The 23,069-nt window shown below is 41.4% G+C and overlaps 1 protein-coding gene across 1 annotated transcript in view; it reads left to right on the forward strand.

Moving 5' to 3' along the window:
- LOC124282566 (nucleolin-like) overlaps positions 1 to 23,069 on the forward strand; it is a 229,537-nt gene that overhangs the window by 13,973 nt on the left and 192,495 nt on the right. The window contains exon 2 of the mRNA XM_046718576.1: positions 5,277 to 5,378. Within this exon, the coding sequence (XP_046574532.1) occupies positions 5,277 to 5,378 (102 nt within the window). The remainder of the gene's footprint in view (positions 1 to 5,276; positions 5,379 to 23,069) is intronic.

Consider the following 23,069-nt stretch of genomic DNA (forward strand, 5'->3'; position numbering starts at 1 on the left):
CACATAACTGTTTACAGATTGGGATAACTGGGAACGAAAGCACTCGTACAACTCATTGTATGATTTTGAATAAGTATTACTGGATTACTATAAGTATCAAACCGCCTCCGTGATGTAGTGGTTAGAGCGTCCGCCCGGAGAGCGGAAGGTCGCGGGTTCGATCCCCGACCGCGTCATACCAAAAGACGTTAAAATATGGTACTTGTTGGTCCCTGCCTGGCGCTCAGCATTAATGGGTACAACAAGGACTGGTCAGCTCGGAGTCAGTATGATGTGTCTGAGTGGGGTATTCATGCTTCACTGCGGCATGGTATCTCAGTGGGCTAGCACTATAAAACCAGCTTAAGTCTGGGCTAGTACAAGCAGCCGCACATACACATACACATGCATGCATGTCGTCATATGGGCGAAATATTCTCAAGCACGACGTAAAACCCAATTTCACCTCACCTATAAGTATAAACTGTTTAATGTATCTGACGGCAATATCGGGAACTCACAAATAATGCAGTTTTTTGGGAAACAAAGTTTTCTTATGACTACCTAGTGTTTCCTTTATGATTTTGCAAGTACTTGGATATATTTTCAAGTCCAATGAGATAGCATATGTACACAAATGGTTGCAATACGTGGAATTGTTATCAGGTGCTTGCAGGAGGGACAAAGGAAATATGTAACAAAGGTCTATATCATGATACGGTGAATAACAAAATTACTGACACAAACACTGAAGTGACATGGATTGTGAAAATACATTTTAATGACAAAATAGACAACAGGGACAATGGAATACGGGAAATGTGCGTTTAGCGGAGAATCAATGTGATATCCAGACACCTTTAAGCTTCTCACAGCTGTGTAAAGCTGCATGCTATTCAAGTACTTGAGAGTGATTAAATTAGCAGGTCAACAACTGCGTGACAATTATATATTCTCCCATGACTACGTGAAATACTCGAATTTGATTGGACAATCAATAAAAGTAGACACCATCAATCCTGGATTGACAGTGCGTCTGATTTCATGACCGCTTCACTGCGCATGTATACAACACTGCCGCACTACTTCAGCTTGGCCACCAACATGGCTAATATCAACACAACAGGTGTGATGGAAATGCTTCTATAAGATTTATTAAACTCGAAAAATGCAATTATATGATTTTTCCTCCACAATTATTAGGGAACTTCACTACCACATTAGGGGCAGTGGGATAGCCTGGTGGTTAATGCATTCGCTCGTCATGCCGAGGACCCGGGTTCGATTCCCCACATGGGTACAATGTGTGAAGCCCATTTCTGGTGTCCCTCACCGTGATATTGCTGGAATATTGCTAAAAGCGGCGTAAAACCATATACACTCACTCACTCACTACCACATTACCTTGTATTATGAAAATATTAAAACTCAATTACAATGCACAGCCACAAACATAAACGAACAATTTCTAACTTATAAATCAGAAAGCCTTGTCAAAATACATCCCTATTTATACAAAATTTGCAGCAAAACGTTAGTAAACAAATGCCTACCTGGTAAATAGTATATTTGTTTCCGTTTAGAATGGGAAATTCGCAAGATAACGGTCAGGCGAAACACCAAATTTATGCCACTCATGTCCCGTTGCATCTTTAAAAAAATACATGCCAAACATTGAACCACCAGAATTCTGCTCTCTGTCAGCTTCCTGCAAGGCTGTCACTGCTGGTGACCTATGTTCGTACACTTTGAACATAGCTTGGCTACAATCCAGTCCCAAATGATGAATACAATTTCCAAGTAATCACAAGTTGGTCGCATGTACACAAATCATTGCGTTAGGTCAGCACTGTAACTCTTTCGTCGCATGCCGGGGTGGAGGCATGATTGAAACTCGCCGGTCATAAAAATCAACAGTCTTTGATGAGTTACAACACTGATTCGTAGGTCGATCAAAAAAAGGATCTATTCTTCTATTCTGTAGGGTTCAGATTCGACAGTCAGTGAAGTATTTTCTCCACTGTCACTTCAGATTTCAACCTTTCGCAAAATGTGAACACTGGCTCGTCCGCCATTTCAAACTGTTGCGTACAAGCTACTTCCAAGAAAATAAGTAGGTCAGACGATTTCATTATAGTGTTGCCAGGGGGGTTACAGTAACACGGGACACAAAACAATAGGCTGGTTTCGGTCATGTGAAGGTGGGCTTATAAAAACCAAGCTATTAGGTTTTACATTATTGCATTGAATGAACAGTAGTTTGTTTTCTTTGGACAGAATATTTTTTATGTTACAATGTTTAAAACAATATGAACGGCACCTACCAGTCCCTTCACAGACGAGTTCAATTCGCCTCTCGTCCCATGGCGGATTATGCAGTGTCTTCCGTGGAGCGAAGAAGTTCGATTTTAAATTGGTTATAGTAGAATGGAGATAAACATACTGTGTTGGGAAATTAGATGAATGTTCGACCAAATTGATAGTCTCTAAATTTCATTTGAAGCCGAACGTGTAACATCATGAAAAAGCATCATGCCACCAAAAAGAGATTTGTCTCCAGACCAGATCCAAGAAATCCGTGCCCTTCGCGGTGTGCTCCCATCAGCCGAGGCTAAAAAGCGCTTCAGTATTTGGTCCAAAAGGCTCTCCAAGTATATTGCGAGAGCCCTCTGCAGAATTGTCGACCAACACCCTCTTGCCCACTGGGGAGATAGCTCCAAACCCACCGTCGCCCATAATCCATGACTTCTACGACTACTTGGGGAGGATCGAGACCCGTGCGGAGCAAACCACAAGTATGTTGGTGTCTCGTGCGGTGCAAACCATGACTATGTTGGTCAACATCTTGTCTAGGCTGAACGACAACAACGACGGCGACGATTCCCTTCTCAACGAACAGCGCGAGGAAATAGAAAGCGTAGACGAGGAACAAGAAAAGACCTGTCTGGATATCCAGAAGGTGCAGCATGTCATAGAATCGGCCCAAAAGTGGACATGGATTTCCCTAGCCACCATGTTTTTCTGGAAGGTCGTGTAGATGAGCTGGAAACACTGCATACTGACCAACACGCCGGTCGACAGACAGGCAGCGAGAAGACAGAAACTACCAAACCAGCTTGCACGGTCCATCCACCTCAGGTACCCCTTCTACATGGACTAGAAAAAAATATGTGTGTGTTATCATTTGTATGTTTGCGTGTAAGTCTGTATGTTGTTTTTTTTCGCTATTTTTTCTTTTTCTTTCTTTTTTAGACTAGATAGAAGCTATACCTGCTTGGTCTGTACAGGTACTTCGACTCTCTGGGGAGCACCAACTTGACTTCTCGATTATCTTTCCTTTCCGAAATGGCAAGTAGCAAACTTTGCCACACAGAAAAGGGTCCACCCACCAACTGTAGGCATTCTATTCCGTTGGCGTCTCGAATCGTTTCTCATATCTTGTAGTGTATACTGGAATAGTTTCTCCAGTCGATGAATCGAGTGGCAGCAACAGTCTGCTCTCCCCTTTGTATTTCGCTCCAGCAAACTTTTTGCAGGTATAGATTCCCTCCGGAACGTGTGCCGCTTTTCGGTGTTAGTTGGATAGAGGGGCTGCCACTTCCATATCCTTGGGCCCGCTGTAGTTGGGCAAGGCGGATGTAGTGTAGTTCCTATCTGTGGGCTTCATTTCTCTGGTGAGCTTTCAGAAGAAACAAGACTCTTTCCCGCGCTTGCAGTTCTCTACGAAATGGTCGAGGAGTTTGTAGCGTATGCAGTCGTTGTCATAGAGGTTCTCTATGTTGTCGAAACAGTCGGGGATCTCAATTTGGTTCGGCACCTCGAGTGGGAGTCGCTCCGGGGGTGTATAGGGCATCTTTATGTTTTTCCTAAGAACTCATTTCTTGCTGTGCCACACTTGCAAGTTGAGTTGTCGTGCTCGAACAGGATAGGCACTGGTGGTAGAGTGGCGAGGCAGTCAGTGTATCGGTGGTGTCTGTCCTTGGTTTCCATACCGTCGGCGAGAACAAGTCGGAGTTTGCCAGCTCCAGGTTGAAATTGGTTGGGCGGGTAGAGGCAGACCACATCGACTATTTTGCCATCTTCTACAAATCGTCGAAAGCACAGCAAATAGAGTTCGCGAAACTGTCGAGGGATTTGGTACCGCTCGTAGAAGGTGTGTCCCTATCGCCTAAGGATTTGGTTTTCTCTGTCGTAAAGGAATAGATGGGGACACTTCTCCAGCAGGATCTCAAGACCTCTGTCCAGCGTGGCCCCGCCTCTCTGGGTCTGTTGTGTTTGTATCTTGGAGTCTATACTGCCTCGGATTTGCATATATCTGGCTTGCCATATGTGGTACTTCTTCTTAGCCTCCCAAAGGGATATATTGCCAAATCGGATCTTGGCATAGGCTTATCGCAATAGCTTGATTCCTGCCCTTGTAGTGTTCTATATCTATACACCAACATATCTCTAATTAGAGTGCACTCCCACCAGTGGTCTGTGTAGGATATTTTGGTTGCATTTAGACAAATGTCTCTCTATGTGCAAAGCAATGGAATATTTATTGCAACTCAGAATGCAGAGAAAAACCATATCAATATACTCGAACAAAATTTTCCCTGGGAAAAAGATTTAGAAACAATTTATATACTTACTATATACATAAAAAAATCGGGATCAAATTCTGCATATTGGATATTCCCTATCGCGAGAAAAATTGAAAGCAAATCTTTTTGATCTATTGTTTCAATTGCTATAAAAACAAGTTGAAAGATTTGATTCCACCAAATTAAAAAAAATTGAAAGTTTGTTTGGAGAGAATTTTCTACAGAACATCAAATAAATTGGGGAACATCATTCAATGTTCCATTGAATTTGACCATTTTTCGTAGGGCTGTGGGACGGAATTGAGAATTTTTACCTTTTGTGACAATCAAAACAATTTCAATCTTGTCTTTTCAGTTTGGAGGGGGAATGTGAAAATGGTTTGTCCATCCATCATTCTATTCACCACATTGGCCACGTTTATAGATCTATTAGTGAAATGGTATGTTTTGATAGTTTGGGATTTTATTAAAAATCATCAAACACAAACAAACACACAGCTATGTTCTAGAAGTGGTTTTGTAGTAAGCATATGCTATATTTTAGATATGTTTATTCATTGATATTTTAAATTGACTTCAGATCATGGATAGCAGCTGGCTTGGTATTAACTTTGACGTTTTTGATGATTTTCCCTGAAGCTCTGTTTCCATCTTCTTTGTACAGCTCTCAATGACACACTGTTACTCTTCCAACTATTTCTATCATTGTAGACACCTCAGCCTCACAGACCAAAAGGAGGTGTTTTGAAAGCAGCCCCTAAATCGGCTCCACCTTCAAAGAGAAAGCCATCTTCTACCACAGAAAATGACAAGGTATGGATATCACACACAAAAGCATTTCGCTCAAAATATTAAGACGAATAATTCATTTTTAAAGCAAGATCATACACTAAATGACTAGCAGGAATATATTTTTAGCTCACCAAGAATCATAGTCTCAGTCATCATCTTCATTTGTCCATCTACCTTCAGTCTATTGTATATAAACTTTGAAATCTTAGGGTTAGGGCATGAGCCTCAAACTTCAGGAGCATGTATCGCATCATACTGAATTTCTTATTACTTAAGGAGAATACTAGAAAATTGCAATAACTGACTGGGCGAAAAGGTAATGTCATCAGAAACGTGCCCCAATTTTTAATGCAAAAGAATTTGTATTTATTATCCCCCCGGCATGTAATGTTGAATTTCAAATAATTTAAAGAGTTATAGAATTTACTGTACACATCTGTATTGCTCAAGAAGAATTTAATTGAAGTCACAATCATGTGACATGATCTTGAAGTGCACATTCTAATCAAAACGATGATTTATGCACCTTTGTCTTTGAATAAAAGTATTATTAAAGGAGAATACGAACGAAAACAAAACTTTTGATATATTGTAAGTATATTCTAAAAGTCACATTCCGTGATTAAAATTGAACAAAAAGTTTGTAAAATAGCAATAAAAACACAAAAACTTACTCGTATTTCCGCCTATTACGGAAACACCCGACAGTTAATGAGCAGAGGGGGGTATCACATGACATGACGTCACAAGTGCCTGTTGCTGATGGCTTTCTCTTTGATTTTACCTCACAACTTAATAGTGTCCGTGGATTCTGAAGCAGTAAAAGCTGTTCATGGTGTCATTTCTGAAATGGAAGTTAGACCGTATCAATACGATCCGATTTTACATCTTGCAAAACAATCTTCCTCTGAAGATGAAGAAGAAGAATCAAGCGAAACGGAGGCCCCCGCTTGAGGTCAAATGAATTTACAAATAGACCATATCATTTAACAAGATTACTATCTGTCAGCAAAATGTCATACAGTTCCAGCCAGCAAACTCACCCCTATAAATATATGACCAGTCACTAAGAATTATTTAAAAAAAAATGTGATTACAGTTCATTTGGTGTCAAATGGGTGACTGTAGGGTGTCTGGGATTTAAAAACAAAATAATTATGCTGCAGACGAGGGAAAATAAAAATTATCTGCTTCAAAAATTACACTGGAATTATTTTGTTGAAAAAAAATTAGGATCCTAGTTCTCATTAATAACGCATCAAGTCTCGATACAAGATCCCAGCCTGGTCGAGCAGAGATAATATTTGCGACGCAGATAATTCCCCAAAAACTGGTGAATAATAAAATACTAGTCAGGACGTCGTATGTTTCCCCATTGTTGGTTATGGAAATAGTTATGGTACTCGGTCATAGCCTTAGAATGGCATCTTGTCAGCCAATGAGAATACAGAACAACTTTCACGGCACACACTACTGACAAATAGCAAGTCTGATGCCGACGTGCGTAATTGGACAAAATAGAAAAATATGAAAGCAACAAGTACTTCATGATTTGCCCTTGTATTCGGCAATGTTTCGAGTTGACTGCATCATTTAGGGCTCCAAACCGAAAAGAACGTTATAGCGAAACATTTTCAAGCTCATGTGAAATCACTTACTGATTTTGATAATATATATTTTTAACTAATCCGGCACTACTTACTTCCTGCACTTATTGCTTACGGCTCGAAAAGCGTGGCTTGCCAGACGATGTCAAAAAGACATAGAACTGCAATCACTTCCTGGTCTCGGCTGCTACTCGTCTGCGCATGCATCACCGGAAGGTGACGTCAGCCACCTCAGATTATTGTTTTTCGCACGCCTCGTTAGACGTGTTGTTTGCCAGCTCTACTTGTATCCTACAGGATTATTTTTGTGAAGCTTAATAAAGACTGACTTGGTGTGTATTTTTGTTTTTGTACCTCTACGAGAAGTGTAGGTATTATCTTTCACTTTCTCTTGTTTATTCAGTAGTTCTGTGTAGTGATGTCGTTCGTTTATACACGGTCCCATCATCACACTTTCACTTCGCCATTCCAACACTTCGCCGTATTTGATAAGTCGTTGTGTTTCATTTGGTTCAGGCTTATATACTATACCATATAATAGTGGTATATTTATTGTGCATGTATTATGGTCTCTTTAACTTTCAGTTGTTTTGCGACTTTGTTCTCAATTATGCTGTTATATTCATTACTATTGTATGTAATGTTTTTTTATGTGCGTTTACTGGGTTTTCTGCTTTATTGCAGATCCATGTACAGCGCAAGTTGTATACATTGTAGGGGTGGGAAGTCTCGTAAAGACCCTCATCCCCGATGTTTGAATTGTACCACTCAATGTACCCTTGGCCATAAATGTGCCAGCTGCGCTGTTCTTTCACCCAAGAGTTTCTGTCACCGAGAGCCAAGAGTCACCGAGTGCACCTGTCACCAGCATTCAGATGATGACTTCGCCTCTTATGTCACCGTGCATTACAGCATTTGGCGCTTTGGTGCTTGGAACTTCGTCGTCGCTTGGACCGTCGGCGCTTGGGGCTCCCTCACCTCCTACGCTGTTGCTGATGTCTCCGCAACGACCGATGGGTCAGCAGTTTGCGTCGTGTCAGATGCACCAGGCTCCTGTGTCGCAGTCCTTTCCAGTGTTCCCGGGGCAGGCGCCTTATGCGTATCAACCACCTACAGGGTTTCCAATGCCTCAGGCATCTATGATGCAGACGCCATACGGCCACCAGCAGTTTGATGTGTCCACGCTCAGCACTCTCTAAACTTTACTATCAGGTCAAGCCGGTACATCAGCGCCAATGCCGTTTATGCCACCAGCAACATCGGCGCCTCTCCCCCCTACGGCGCCTCCAGCGCCTTTGCCACTTTTGCCACCTCCGACGATTACGGCACCTCTGCCTCCTCCAGCATCGGTGCCTATCCTGTCTACTGTGTCTGCTCCTGTGCCTACACCACCGTCTCCCGTTGCTTCCACGTCTTCGGCAGGCGACCATAGGTCGAGACCTCGGAGCAAGGCGTCTTCTGCTAAGGCGTCGTCTGCACGTAGCCGTTCCCCCTTGCCGTTTGGTTCACCGTCCTCAGAGAGAGACTTTGCCCCAGACTATGAGGAAGACATGGGCTCTAATCACCTTGGCTTTGATCACGTGTTTGACTGGATTGCTGATCATTTAATAGCCTCAGTCCCTTCACCAGGACCTGATGTTGCAAAGTCGCTTACTATTTGGGACTCGCCTTCCTTAATGTTGCCAACACATGAAGCGGTCAGAGAGATTCTCTCTACACTTGATGAATATTTCGCGGGTATGTCTCTCAACCCAACTATTAAAGCGCCTAGAGTCCGGCGTGATGACTATCCTATTCATGGCTTGGACTTTGCCCAGACAGTGACTAAGGTGGATCAGGAAATGAAATGTGTGACAGGCTCTTCCTCTGTCTCCTCCTATAAAGTTCAGGATACAAGGGTCGCGGCTTTGGACTTAGAACTTAAGCGTATGCTCCGCCCTATATCGGCATTTGGCGTCAGCAACTGATGCCATCACTCAGGATCTTAAGGAAATAAATCTGGATCGACTTGATCATCTCACAACTATGATGCTATGGCAGGGCAAAGTGCTCACTGACCTGCGTGAGCACCTTAGGTCGGCGCTTGCCAACGCGTGCGTAATTTGTCGGCAAGGCTTCCTCTCCTTTTCTTCATGGGATTCGGGGGTTTCAGCGGGGATTATTCCACCAACCCTGGTCATCGTCGTCACTGTTTAACAATGCCATTCATGAAGTGAAAGCGTTTCAAAAGGGACAACGTCCTTCCTCCACGCCATCCAACACCTACCAGCCTCGGCAACAATCTGTTTGGTGTGCCAGAAACTCAGCGCCGTCTCGTGGCAGGGGACGTGGTGCCAAGCCTAGATCAGACAGGGGAGGATATCAACGTCGCCGTGCTCCCGCCCAGAGGGCGACGGCAAGTGAAGTGAGGGACACGCACGACTGGACACTCCCACCTCTAGTCGTCCCAGTTTATCCTACACCGGTAGGTGGGAGAATAGGGATCTTTTGGGAAAATCGGTCCATCCTAGAGGATCCATACGTCACCGATATATTGAGGCAGGGGTTTCGGTCCCTCCTCTCCTATCCACCTCTGACACTGTTCCCGCTCCAGCACAATCACTCTCAGTTTCAACACGACCTCTTAGGGGAGAACATAGCGATTTTGTTGGAGAAAAGAGCCATCGAATTACTCCCGTATCCCGTCACCAGGGTTTTATTCCCCAATATTCTTAGTGCCGAAGAATGGGTCCACGAAAATGAGGATGATTCACAATCTGTCCTATTTCAACGAGACTTTCCTGGAACGTCCTCCGCACTTCCGAATGATGTCCCTCGAATACCTCAAATCTGTGGTATGCGTCAACGACTTCCTCATCAGCCTGGACCTACATGATGCATACCTCCATGTTCCAGTATGCCCCAGCGACAGGAAGTACCTGCGCTTTATTTTCAACAATCAACATTTCCAATGGGCTGTCCTCCCATTTGGAATTTCAATGGCCCCGTGGTTGTTCATGTGTATCACAACTCCTATTTCCCGGTATCTTCATTTGAGGGGCATCAATTTCGACCCGTACCTGGACGATTGCCTTATGCACCTGTTAGACCGTCTGCTTCTTATACAACAACGGGATTTCACCCTTCGGCTGTTGCGCCAACTAGGTTGGCTGGTCAACTTGGACAAATCGGAGCTTGTCCCGACTCACACTCTGACATTCATCGGAGGCCATTTCCAGACGGACAAGAACCTAGTTCAGATTCCTCTGGACAGTTGGGACAAGATTCAGTCTCTGATTCCATGTGCGCTCTCCCAACCTCTGTCTCTCCGAGAGTGGCAGGCACTTCTGGGATTGTTGACGTCGGCGCAGGATCTTACCAGCAGAGGGCGTCTTCAACTTTGTCTCTGCAGCGCTTTCTTCAACCATACATTTGTCGGGCAGACGTTCATCAACGGTTTTGCCTTCCACCTCAGTTACATCGCTATCTTCTTTGGTGGCCTCGCCCATTGAACGTCATAGGAGGAGTCTCTTTGACAGAGCGGCCCCCGGATTGCCAACTGTTCGTGGACGCCTCCCTGCAGGGTTGGGGCACTCACTTACACGACCAGATAGCCTCCGGCCTGTGGTCGGGTCAACACATAAACTGGCATATAAACAGTCTGGAGTTGGAGGCCATGATCCTCGCTATTCATCACTGGGCACATCGACTACGAGGATCTTGTCTCCTAGTGGCCACGGACAACACCACGGTGGTATGGTACATCCAGAAGCAAGGGTCGACACGCTCACAGTTTCTTCTCGATCAGACTTTTCGGCTCTTTCAACTGGTCGACGATCTCCACATTCTGTTGAGAGTTCGGCATATTCCGGGGTGCCGCAATATACTAGCAGACGCTCTCTTGAGACCCGACAGAGTTGCTCCCACGGAGTGGATGCTACACAAGGAGGCCTTCACTCATCTAAGTCACGCACTGGGTTCTCCAAACATAGATCTGTTTGCCACCAGCCAAAACCATCAACTGCCAGTGTATGTATCCCCAGTCCCGGATCCAGCGGCTTGGGCGGTGGATGCTCTCAGCCTATCGTGGGAGGGGCTTCACCAGTTCTATTACCCAAAGTTCTCGCAAAAGTCAAGGAGACAACTTGCCTACGACTGATTTTGGTCGCGCCTTGGTGGCCGGCCAGGAACTGGTTTCCCGTTCTAAAAAGTCTAGTGGTAGGAGATCCCTTCCCTCTACCCACGTGGAGGAACGTTCTCGTGCACCCTCACAGCCGTCTTCCGCATCCTGCTCCAGATCGGTTCAATCTGCATGCATGGACCATTTGCAGAAAGCACTGAGTGCTAAGGGGTTTTCGTCCAGAGCAGCCAAATCCATTGCGAAGGCGCACAGAACTTCTACTAGACATTTTATATGACGACAAGTGGCAGTCGTTTGAACGCTTTTGTGTTACCAGGAAGCAGGATCCGCTGAAAGTGTCTCCTCAGTTCATAGCAGACTTCTTCCTTTATCTCCGAACGTCCAGGCGTCTGAAGGGAGGCACCATTGCCACGTATTTGGCGGCAATTAACTCCATTTTAGCAGTTCCCACTGACAGAAGGATTTCCAAAATCCCAGAATTACAGGCCATGCTTCGATCATTCAGACTTGAGGACCAGAAGTTGAAGTTTTGTCCGCCGGCATGGAATCTCAACACTGTTTTAGACCATCTCCATGGTGCACCTTATGAACCTCTTGATAACGCTTCCCTCGCTGATTTATCCAGGAAGACGGCTTTTCTGTTGTCGCTAGCGACTGCAGCTAGAGTGAGTGAGGTTCACGCCCTTGACGTGACTAGGGTCAAGTTTGAACGTCGTCGTCATGGTTCTGAGCACTTAGGTCTGTGTTGGGATTTCATCGCTAAAAACCAACTACCAGGTCAACCTGATCGACAGTTTTCCATCCCGCCATTATCATCTATTGCTGGCTCTGAAGACGATGCTGAATTACTTTTATGTCTGATTCGTGCGTTCAAAACTTACATTGATCGCACCAAAGGCGTCCGTGGTACAAGGAAACGGTTATTTCTTCCCCTGTCCCGGGCGTCACAGTCAGATGTCAGCAAAAACACAATTGCCTTATGGTTAAGAACAACCATTCTTCAGGCATATAAAGCGGCTGGGCTGGACCCTCCTACGTACTCTCATCCCCACGAGATTCGAGCACTTGCTTCGACTATGGCACTTCACAGTAATTGCACTGTGTCATCCATTATGCAAGGTTGTTTTTGGCGGTCGGACACAGTTTTTGCCAGTCATTATTTGCGTGACATGGCTGTCAAGGACGTTAACGATGTCCACAGCTTCGGACCATTGGTGGTTGCTCAGCAACTCGCTATTCCCCGAAGAAAGTGACCCTCCTGCCTTGTGTTTTTCTTCCCACGGACCACCATGTGGGGAATGAGTTGTTTTTCTTCAGAAACAACTAGGTATGTCAGTTAATGAGTTATCCTTGTTTTCAAGTCCATGCTTTTTACTGCATTCCTTAAAGAACCACTAAACTTTGTTTTTTGTTACTCTTTTAACCATTACATATGAAAGATTTGTGGTTAGTCTTATGCGGAACACCAAATTTATTCTTTAGAAACTTGTGGTTAATTAATACCGAGTGATTAAAAGTGGCCAAAAAGTCGCCTGCTTCCCTCTCGCCAGCCAACGAAACCACAGACAGGTTACGTAACTCTGTCGCCAGAGCACTGCAGTGACGTCATATGAGGAACGATTTTCAGTTAGTTGTATAGAAAGTGTGTAGCACGCTCATCATTTTGATGATTTCTCGACATGAACGGCGACATGCCGAATCGTTGCTTTGTCGTCAATTGCTCCAAGGGGTCGGGTGATGGTGTCACCATGCACAGATTTCCACAGGACCCCGCAGTTCGTGCTAAATGGGTTATGTTTGTGAGTGCGAAGCGGCGTTGTGGAAGCCTGAAACGATATCTTACTTGTGTTCAGATCGCTTCACGGAAGTTAAAGAATCAAAACTACTTACTAGTTATAGTAAAATATGTATATGATTGATGACCATAAAGATTTTCCATAACACAACTTGTAACATAACGATTTCTTCCTCGAAGTGAGGTTGTGGTCGAAGTAACAATAATATTGTAAGTAGTATTATATTGACACCCACCTCGCTGCCAGGAGAGAAAATGTTATGTTATATTATTGCTATGTCATGCAAAATCCTATTGGCCATCAATAAAATACATATTTTACTAATAGTAGAAGTAGTTTTGATTTTAGAACTCGGTGAAAACAAACCTAAATAGCATTTATCCACAGACTGGCGGATGTTCCCGACAGGGCCGCCATTTTGAAAATCGTAAAGTCTGTTAGAATTAATGAGATTATAGTTTGTTTTCATCAAGTTAGAATATCAAAACTACTTTCTACTCGTAGAAGTTAAATATGTATTGGAATCATAACCAAAAGGGTTTTGCATGACACAACTTATAACATAACGATTTCTTCCACGGAAGCGAGGTGGGGGTCGAAGTCACAATACTGCGCTGATGAATTTCTTGCTACATTCACATGGTTAATGTCCACTCACCAGTATGTAGATACTAGTCAATGTGCGTCTTTATATTTGGTCTTATAATCCTAATTAGTTTATTATCATACTTTTATGCATTTTGAAACTAAATAAAAGCTGACGATCTGCTGATACTTATAGTGAATTTATAACAGAACTGTAATATCTAGACATTTTATAGTTTGCCAATGTAAATCATAATTCGCACACACCCTAGTAGTGTATGTTGTCTGTCTCATTACACTTCACGGCGAAAACAATGATTCTGTTGAATGCTACGACAAAATGAATAAAAACAAAATGCAAATATTAAAATTAAAACAGATTAAAGTTATAGGAACAATATCAGGGCATTACCTTGTTTGAGGAATGTATCCATCAATATCCACAAAACTGTTCCAAATGATGTGTCTTTTAACAGTTTAATATGCTAAAAGTGATAAATCTTTTCAGGTATTGGTGTATAGTCTCATTGGTCACCCAAGATAGCACACCTGGCAACTAATTGCATAATGTCCGCCTTTCATTAAAAACAGTAATTTAGTTAGCCAATAATGGGCAATCAATCAATGTATTGCCGGTTAATCCTTTGAAGAAGGACGTTGTTTTTACGCGAGACACCGACACGACAGAGTGTATTCAGTATAGATTAGTAAATCTACATACATAAACACTACCTTTGACAATTCCGCTGTGTAAGATAAAAGTAATTAATCAATCAACGTGTTATCGGTTAATCCTTTGATCGATGTTTATAATGTTGAATATTTACTCCAGACACAAGAAATGCCAAATGGGAACCTTTGTCGGGTAATCTAAGTGTGTTACCACTAATTATACCTGTTATAAATTCATTAACTGACCATCAAGTGAATGATGACAAATAACATGTGTAGGTTTATACCACCTAACATGGGTTACAACAAGGGAGTATTAATTGCTGTATTGCATGTGAAAACTTATGGGCCGACACTGTTTTGAGAATACAAACAGATTTTTACATGACATGATTAAATATCGAGGTAAAAAACACAGAAATGGGATCAATTTGGATCAGTCATTATACAAATAGGGCCTAACGACACCAATCAATTGTGACAGAAGCGTCTATGAAAACAAGTTGTAACTCGAAACTAGGCAAAGCTGGAGACAAAATTAAATGACAGTAGATTGTGAGAACATATAGCTTTCATTTTCCACAACAATTGTCACGATTTCAGGTTTATACAAGCCTGTAAACAAGATAATTTACCCCCTAAAATGTAGATGAATTCTGCATCGGCCCTCAAAGCTATTCCTCATATGACGTCACAGAGTCGCGCGGCTCTGATTGGTTGAAATTTCGTTCGCGGGTGAGAATTGTGCACTGTTGTCAAAAAGGTCAATTTAAGTCAATTAAAGGTCGAAATGAGTAGTTTTAATGACGGGGTTTCATTTATAACGATGCCAGTTAGTGATTTATGTATTTTTACCCCTTAGGGTTTATGTGATCTTTAAGCTTCGCCAGCTTTAAAATTAGTGGTTTCTTTTCATTTAAGACGCGGTCTTATTTGCGAATTACCACTACCTGATCGTCATTCGCTAATTCGCTCTGTGTTACAGGCGCGTTACCAATGCTTCCCGAGCACGGGATTTACGGATTGAGCTGGCTGCTATTACGTAAGCGAGGCGATCCCTCAGATGACACGCCCACCTTCCAGCCTGTCGGATAAAGTGCAGGAAGGAAGTAGTGCAGGATTAGTTAAAAATTTAGTAAAATCTAAATATTTTTTATATTTGTATACCGTATTTTTTGCACTATTACCCGCATCTTTTTCCCTCTAAAACTGCGGGCTATGTGGCAGTGCGGGTTATAATCCAGAGCGGGTTATGTGTGGATTTTACACGGAGAAAACAAGAGTTTTTTAAGGAAGTGTTATAAAATACCCTGAGAATGTAGTCGTCGTATGAGCTATTTAAAACGTGACTTTCAATTTCAAATCGAGCGGTATATCAATAATATGACAGTAGATTTGATTTATGAATAAAACAACCCTGCTTGTAACTGTTATGAAAATGTTCAAAGAGCATACAATGCCGTCCGGTAATTCAGCCTCAGCAGATCGATCGCAACCCTGGCTGTCCGGAACGCTCGCCAAAATGTCGGGACGTGTGCAAAAGCAAAAACTTTTTGTCGTTAATTACGGGAATCAGCAATGCTAATACATACTTTATTGACAGCAAAAGTTTATAAATGGTACTGTGAATTTACTTCCGTGATTATTTCATTTCTAAAACGTATAAAAATAGCAATCGACATTTAGCCATGGAGGTGTCGGGTTCTTGTATGAATATTCATGAACTTGTCGCGACATGTGGGTGGGCGTGGCAGGTATTTACATTGATGTTTTTCGTAATTTAGTGTCGTTGATAATTAATGGGGGAGGGCCACGTGATTAGTTAAAAGGGTTGTTCATGTATTTTGCTACAAGATAATATATTGTATATAAAGAAACAAAATTAAGAATACAATACTGTCAACACAATCCTAATGCAATTCGTTGGATTACAAAGAGATTTCGCTCGATGTAGTGTTGTCACAACAATTAAGAAAATCAATATTGTTAGTTGCTGTCCTCCCACCTGCGTATGTGTTCACAGTCATTTTAGGTAAAATATATATTTGAACAGTTTAGTTGCTGTCCTCCCACCTGCGTATGTGTTCACAGTCATTTTAGGTAAAATAAATATTTGAACAATTTAGTTGTATGTATTGAGACTCAAAGGTCTGAGCTGTCATTGGATAGTTTTACAATATTTCTTTTTGGTTTTTTTACCAATCGGGTCTTGGTTCGTTTGCCCTTATTTATACCCTCAGACAGAATTTATTTATCACACATTTTATTCATCTTTCACTGCGATACACATTCTTTGATAATTTACGTAATGCCGCCAGTACGAAAACGGAAGAGCTATACAGCTGCCTTCAAACTTGAGGCGATCAAGTTTGCCGAAGAAAACGGGAATCGTCAGTCAGCACAGAAATTCGGAGTTGATGAATCTTTGATAAGATATTGGCGAAAACAGAAGGACCAACTCCGAAAAACCAAGAAAACAACAAAGTCTTTCCGAGGGAACAAAGCAAGATGGCCTGCGCTGGAGAAGAGTATCCATGACTGGATCCTTGAACAGAGAGCTGCCTGTCGGGGTGTGAGCACTGTTCAAATTCGTCTGAAGGCCTGTGTTCTTGCAAAGGAGATGGGGATTTCCGAATTTATGGGAGGACCATCTTGGTGCTTCAGGTTCATGAAGCGCCAGCAGCTTTCCATAAGGGCCCGTACTACCATGGCACAGAAATTACCAGCTGACTTCCAAGAGAAACTGGAGACCTTTAAGGATTATGTTAGTTCAGTAGTCAAAGAACATGGGATCGATACTGATCAAATTGTCAACATGGACGAGGTGCCTCTGACATTCGACATACCGATGAGCCGGACAGTCGAAACCCAAGGCGCAGACACCGTCACAATCCGGACGACAGGCCATGAGAAGCCGTCGTTTACGGTTGTTCTGGCTGTTACAGCATCTGGAAAGAAGCTTCCACCCATGGTGATATTCAAGAGAATTACGAAGCCAAAAGAGAAATTTCCAAGTGGCATTGTGATCCAGTGTAACAAGAAGGGGTGGATGGACGAGGAGCAGATGGCTATCTGGCTCTCTCAGTGTTTTGTAAAACGACCAGGAGGCTTTTTCCATCTTAAGAAAGCCGGTCTCATTATGGATTCTATGAGGGCTCACATCACCGATGGGATTAAGCAAAAATTAAAGACAGTGAACACAATCCCTCTTGTGATTCCTGGTGGAATGACCAAGCTGCTCCAGCCACTGGATATTAGTGTTAACAGATGTTTCAAGACACTCCTGAGAGCTTCTTGGGAAACATGGATGTGTAGTGGAGAGCACACCTTCACCAAGACTGGAAGGCAACGTAGGGCAACTTATGCTGAAGTTTGCAAATGGATTGTCGAGGCATGGGACAAGATCAGTGTATCAACAATCGTTAACGGATTTCGAAAAGCTGAGATCATTCAGGACGCAGCCGACGTACCGGTACTTGTTGAGTCGGACTCAGAAGATGAAGAAATGGACACTGCAGATTCAATTATACCTCCAGAAATTGCCCAGATCTTCCATTCGGACACTGAAGACGAGGACTTTGATGGCTTTCAAAGTGACGACTTAAACGAGTAACGTGCTACTGTGAAATGTCCATCAGTGAAGACAAAATGAACTGAAATGCTTTCAGAATGCTTTGGCAGAATACGTATTTAATCAAAATAATCATTTGTCAAAATAAATGATTCTAGCTCTTCGGTTGCTGCATGTTATTTATTTATATTCTTATGTGTTTCACGTTATTTTTAACCATATGAGTATATTGCTATTGCGATATGAATTGAAGTGTTTCTACTGGCTTAATTTGTGTGGGTGTGGTATTTTCAGCCAATCACTAAATTCATGCCGGGAAACCCCGACTGATTGGCACGTGGTAGGTCGCAGTACACACTACGGCTCAGCGATGACTTAGCATAACATCTAATATCAGTTTTACACTGTTACGTAACTATTATGACAATACATATTTATATTTCAAACAGGCTGCATCGTTTGCTCTCCATAAAGCTTCGATGACAGCACGTGGGGCAGTACAACCCATGTAAACAAAGGATCGCTGCGCAAATCGAAATAGTGGTACACGTTTCAGGATATTTTCTCAGTGAAACTAAACCATTTTAGCAACGATGTTTAATTAGATGTGTAGACTCATCAAATATAACAAAAGTTAGGAAATATGTACATTATATTGAATGGACTGTGTTAAAAACGTCACATCTTTCTGGCCTGTGGCAGAGTCTGGCCGCAAGGAACTCTGGGTAAGAGAGTTGTCGCAGTGCAGCCAGACAAAGAAATTAAAACGACACATCAGTTTTAATCATTTATTTTGTAATAACAACGATGGATTATTTTTATTATTCAGAAAACATGATGATTTATCCCGAAAGATCATTAAAGTTGTCTGAAACGTGAATTTACTACAATATTGTCCATTCGGTGCGGTCTACTTCTAAAATGGCGACGCTACGCATCCGTCAGCCACACGATGTTCAATCGGTCAACGACACTAATAGTGACAATTTATTACTTCAAATAATATGGAAAAAAGGATATAACAAAGAAGAAGGATAACAAATTACAACGATTTTGAAAACTTCTTGAAGGCTACTCCCAATAAAGGTACGCTAGATCCTGGCGACTGAAATATATTCCGCGTCTTACTTTTTATTTTTACACTGAATCGCACCAAAGGTTGCGGGTAATAGTAAGGTGCGGGTTATGTGTGGACTGTGTCGTGGAGATTAAGTCCAAAACCGGGGTGCGGGTAATATTCAGGAGCGGGTAATGGTGCAAAAAATACGGTACTTATCCTGCACTACTTATGATAAGGGCCCTGTGATATCAGCAAACCTCCCCGCTTACTTTTGCCATCTGTGGGATTTCTGGCAATAATCTGAGGTGGCTGACGTCACCTTCCGGTGACGCATGCGCAGACGAGTAGCAGCCGAGACCAGGAAGTGATTGCAGTCCTACGTCTTTTTGACATCGTCTGGCAAGCCACGCTTTTTCGAGCCGTAAGCAATAAGTGCAGGAAGTAAATAGTGCCGGATAAGTATACAAATATAAAAAATATTTAGATTTTACTAAATCTCATGTGTACCAGTCGAACTGCCCCAGCTACAAAATGCCCCAGAAAATTTGGTCATTCATTCTAATTTGTTCAAATTTATTTATAATGATTGAATATATGCCATAAATGCATAGTTTTTGTCAACTTATTATGATATTATGTTCTTTATATAAAAGTTATTAGGAAGTAATATTTCTGATAAATGTTTCATTAGTAAACTCATAAAAAGTTGACAAAACTATGCATTTATGGCCTATATTTATTCATTTTAAATAAATTGGGGCATTTTGACTACCCCCACTGGGGCAATTCGACTGGCAACCGGACTTGATTTAATTTATGTTAAAAATACCACTGACAGTAAGTTGTTACTGGGAATGATGGAGTATAAATGAATCTCGTAGATACTTTTTCCTTCTTCAGCCTAGCTTGGGGATTTCCATACACCGTACGTGCATGTTTCTTTCACATCGTCGACTTCGAAAAATGATCGGCGCATTTCTCCTGCCGAAATCTGTCATTTCACTTGGAAAACGGAAGATATGGTGGTTCTTTCCCATATTCGATGATGCCGTGCATCTCCAGGCAACGCAATACACCATCGTAACATTTAAAAGAACGACAGAAACAACACGATTTGTACTACTGTAGCTCTTGGTCTTTGGCAATATGGCGGACTCCAGGCACATTTGACGTCACGAGCGGAAAGGTCACGTGGGTTCCAGTGAAATATGCATAATGGCCGAAGCTGAGATTTACAGAAACTGTTTTCGCGATTAAAACATAATTATACATAATTTTTTAATTGGAAAATTTGGGAATATGTTTCTAATGACTTTATCTTTCACCCAGCAAATTATTGCAATTCACTCGTATTCTCCTTTAACATTACCTATTTCATGAATGACATTTGGTACACATTCACATAAAGAAATGATTTAACAAAACACTCACAATGGGCAAAAGTCACTCTGAATCAGGTAAAGTACCCTTTCTTTAGACTAAATAGAATAATGAAAAAAAAGAAGAAAGAAACATGGGAAACATAACCTTATGATAAGATAGAAGTCTACGTTTATCAAGGAAAATATCATTCTCGTGAAACATTATCATGATTATCGCTATGTCATACACCATTTAAACTTTTTAGGTCTAATCCAACTGTTGATAAATACCAAACTTAAAACTTCAACTTAAATAAATTTATTTCTAATAGTAATACAAATTTTCACACTTAAAATGTTTATATTAATCATGAAGGAGAGGTAAACTCCCGGTATTTTAATCCATTTGTAAGATGCCATAGTATCCTCTTACCTATTTCTTTTATATTTTCATTTTATGTAGTCAGAAAATTATTATATAAAGATTAATTAAATAATATGTATGGTTGCCGATAACCATGGCTTTTCACCCGGGTAGCATGACACAACATTGGGAAATGCCTCCGTTTTCGAAGCTCCGTATGAACAACACTCTAGAAGATTCATTTGATGGCGGTTATTGTTCCAAAGCTCTAATCATTAATAATATTACAGTAACCTTGCCAGGAGTATTTTTGCAGTTGTATGAAGCGATTTTATTGGATAAAGATTGGTTTCTAATGACGCTTTTTCGCCACAGTCTGCTATAAGGTTCGTGATTGGTAAAAATCATGCCCGTAAGCCAATCATATTACAGCAATGGCTACCGTCCTCATTAACGAAAACTTTTAGACAAAAGTTTTGGGTACAATAATGCTATTCTGAACGTGTTAAGCAACTAGTCACCATATATACGTAAATTATGGAACTTAATGTACCTATCTAGGTTGCTAGGTGGCGACCTGTGACAAATATTCTTTATGCAAATGTTTTCTCATTAAACATCGTGTCGGAGAATGAAGATCGAGGTGACGAAAGCCGAGATGTCACTTGACTTACATAATATGATCGCACGAAAAGATGAAAATAGTAACTTACATGTACGTTTGACAACTTTTATGAAAACTGTTAATTTTATTCATTTGTTTATTCAATGTCAATGATTTCCTCCAAACTCCATACTTTGCTTTTTGACAATTTTTAAGTGAACCCGTTGCCAATCATTTGGAAAGTCTTCCGCCCAATTCCCACCCACCACCACCACCCATATTACCTGAATATGCATATATTATATATCATACAGAACCTAAAGTGGTGCCTTTTGCTATTTGCAGATTTTTGGCATTTTTATTTTTCTCGGTTTCCATGGAAACGGTTTGGACTTAGTTTCAAAAGGGAGGGATGGGCTTTGTTTCCGAGCACAACTCGAAAACTTCATAATATCTTTCAGCAAAACTTGTGACTAAGGTCGGGCTGTATTGCCTTAGACCAAGCTCTACGGTAATACAAATCAGATTTTTTTCTGTTCTTTTTATAAATGGTACGATGGTATATTGTGTTGCCTGGGGATGAATAGCATCATCGAACATGTCTTCTGTTTTCCGAGTGAAAAGACAGGTTCAGGCAGGAGAAAGGTTTGCATTCATAGGTATCAATGTGGGGAGAAAAACTGGAAGCCCAAAAGAATGCAGTCCTGTGTTCTGTTCGTTTTGAGTCGGATGAATATGAAAGAGACCCATTTCGCATTGCACACATGGGGTATGAAAATCCAAAAGCTTGGCTGAAGAAGGAAGGAGTACCCACGAGATTCATTCATACTACATCTTTCAATGTTACAACTTACTGTCAATGGTATTTTTTAACATTGATTAAGTCAAGGCTGACTGTGATGAAATATATACTTAGTTACTGCAGTCTACATGAAAAAGATGTTATCTATAAATACAATGGCAAATGATGAAATACCTGTTTCATTCATTGTTTTCGATTTTGTTGAATTACGAGCGTCAGCATCAGACTCACTGTTTGTCAATAGTGTGTGCCATGAAAGTTCTGTATTCTCATTGGCTGACATAATGTCATTCTAAGGTTATGACTGAGCACCGTAACTATTTCCTTAAAGGTCACATAAACCCTAGGGGTTAAAAATACATAAATCACTAACTGGCATCGTTATAAATGAAACCCCGTCATTAAAACTACTCATTTCGACCTTTAATTGACTTAAATCGACCTTTTTGACAACAGTGCACAATTCTCACCCGCGAACGAAATTTCAACCAATCAGAGCGGCGCGACTCTGTGACGTCATATGAGGAATAGCTTTGAGGGCCGATGCAGAATTCATCTACATTTTAGGGGGTAAATTATCTTGTTTACAGGCTTGTATAAACCTGAAATCGTGACAATTGTTGTGGAAAATGAAAGCTATATGTTCTCACAATCTACTGTCATTTAATTTTGTCTCCTGCTTTGCCTAGTTTCCGAGTTACAACTTGTTTTCATAGACGCTTCTGTCACAATTGATTGGTGTCGTTAGGCCCTATTTGTATAATGACTGATCCAAATTGATCCCATTTCTGTGTTTTTTACCTCGATATTTAATCATGTCATGTAAAAATCTGTTTGTATTCTCAAAACAGTGTCGGCCCATAAGTTTTCACATGCAATACAGCAATTAATACTCCCTTGTTGTAACCCGTGTTAGGTGGTATAAACCTACACATGTTATTTGTCATCATTCACTTGATGGTCAGTTAATGAATTTATAACAGGTATAATTAGTGGTAACACACTTAGATTACCCGACAAAGGTTCCCATTTGGCATTTCTTGTGTCTGGAGTAAATATTCAACATTATGAACATCGATCAAAGGATTAACCGATAACACGCTGATTGATTAATTACTTTTATCTTACACAGCGGAATTGTCAAAAGGTAGTGTTTATGTATGTAGATTT

The sequence above is a fragment of the Haliotis rubra genome, unplaced genomic scaffold (genome assembly GCF_003918875.1).
Source record: "Haliotis rubra isolate DU_JTF1 unplaced genomic scaffold, ASM391887v1 Scf30, whole genome shotgun sequence".
In the NCBI taxonomy this organism is placed as follows: Eukaryota; Metazoa; Mollusca; class Gastropoda; order Lepetellida; family Haliotidae; genus Haliotis; species Haliotis rubra.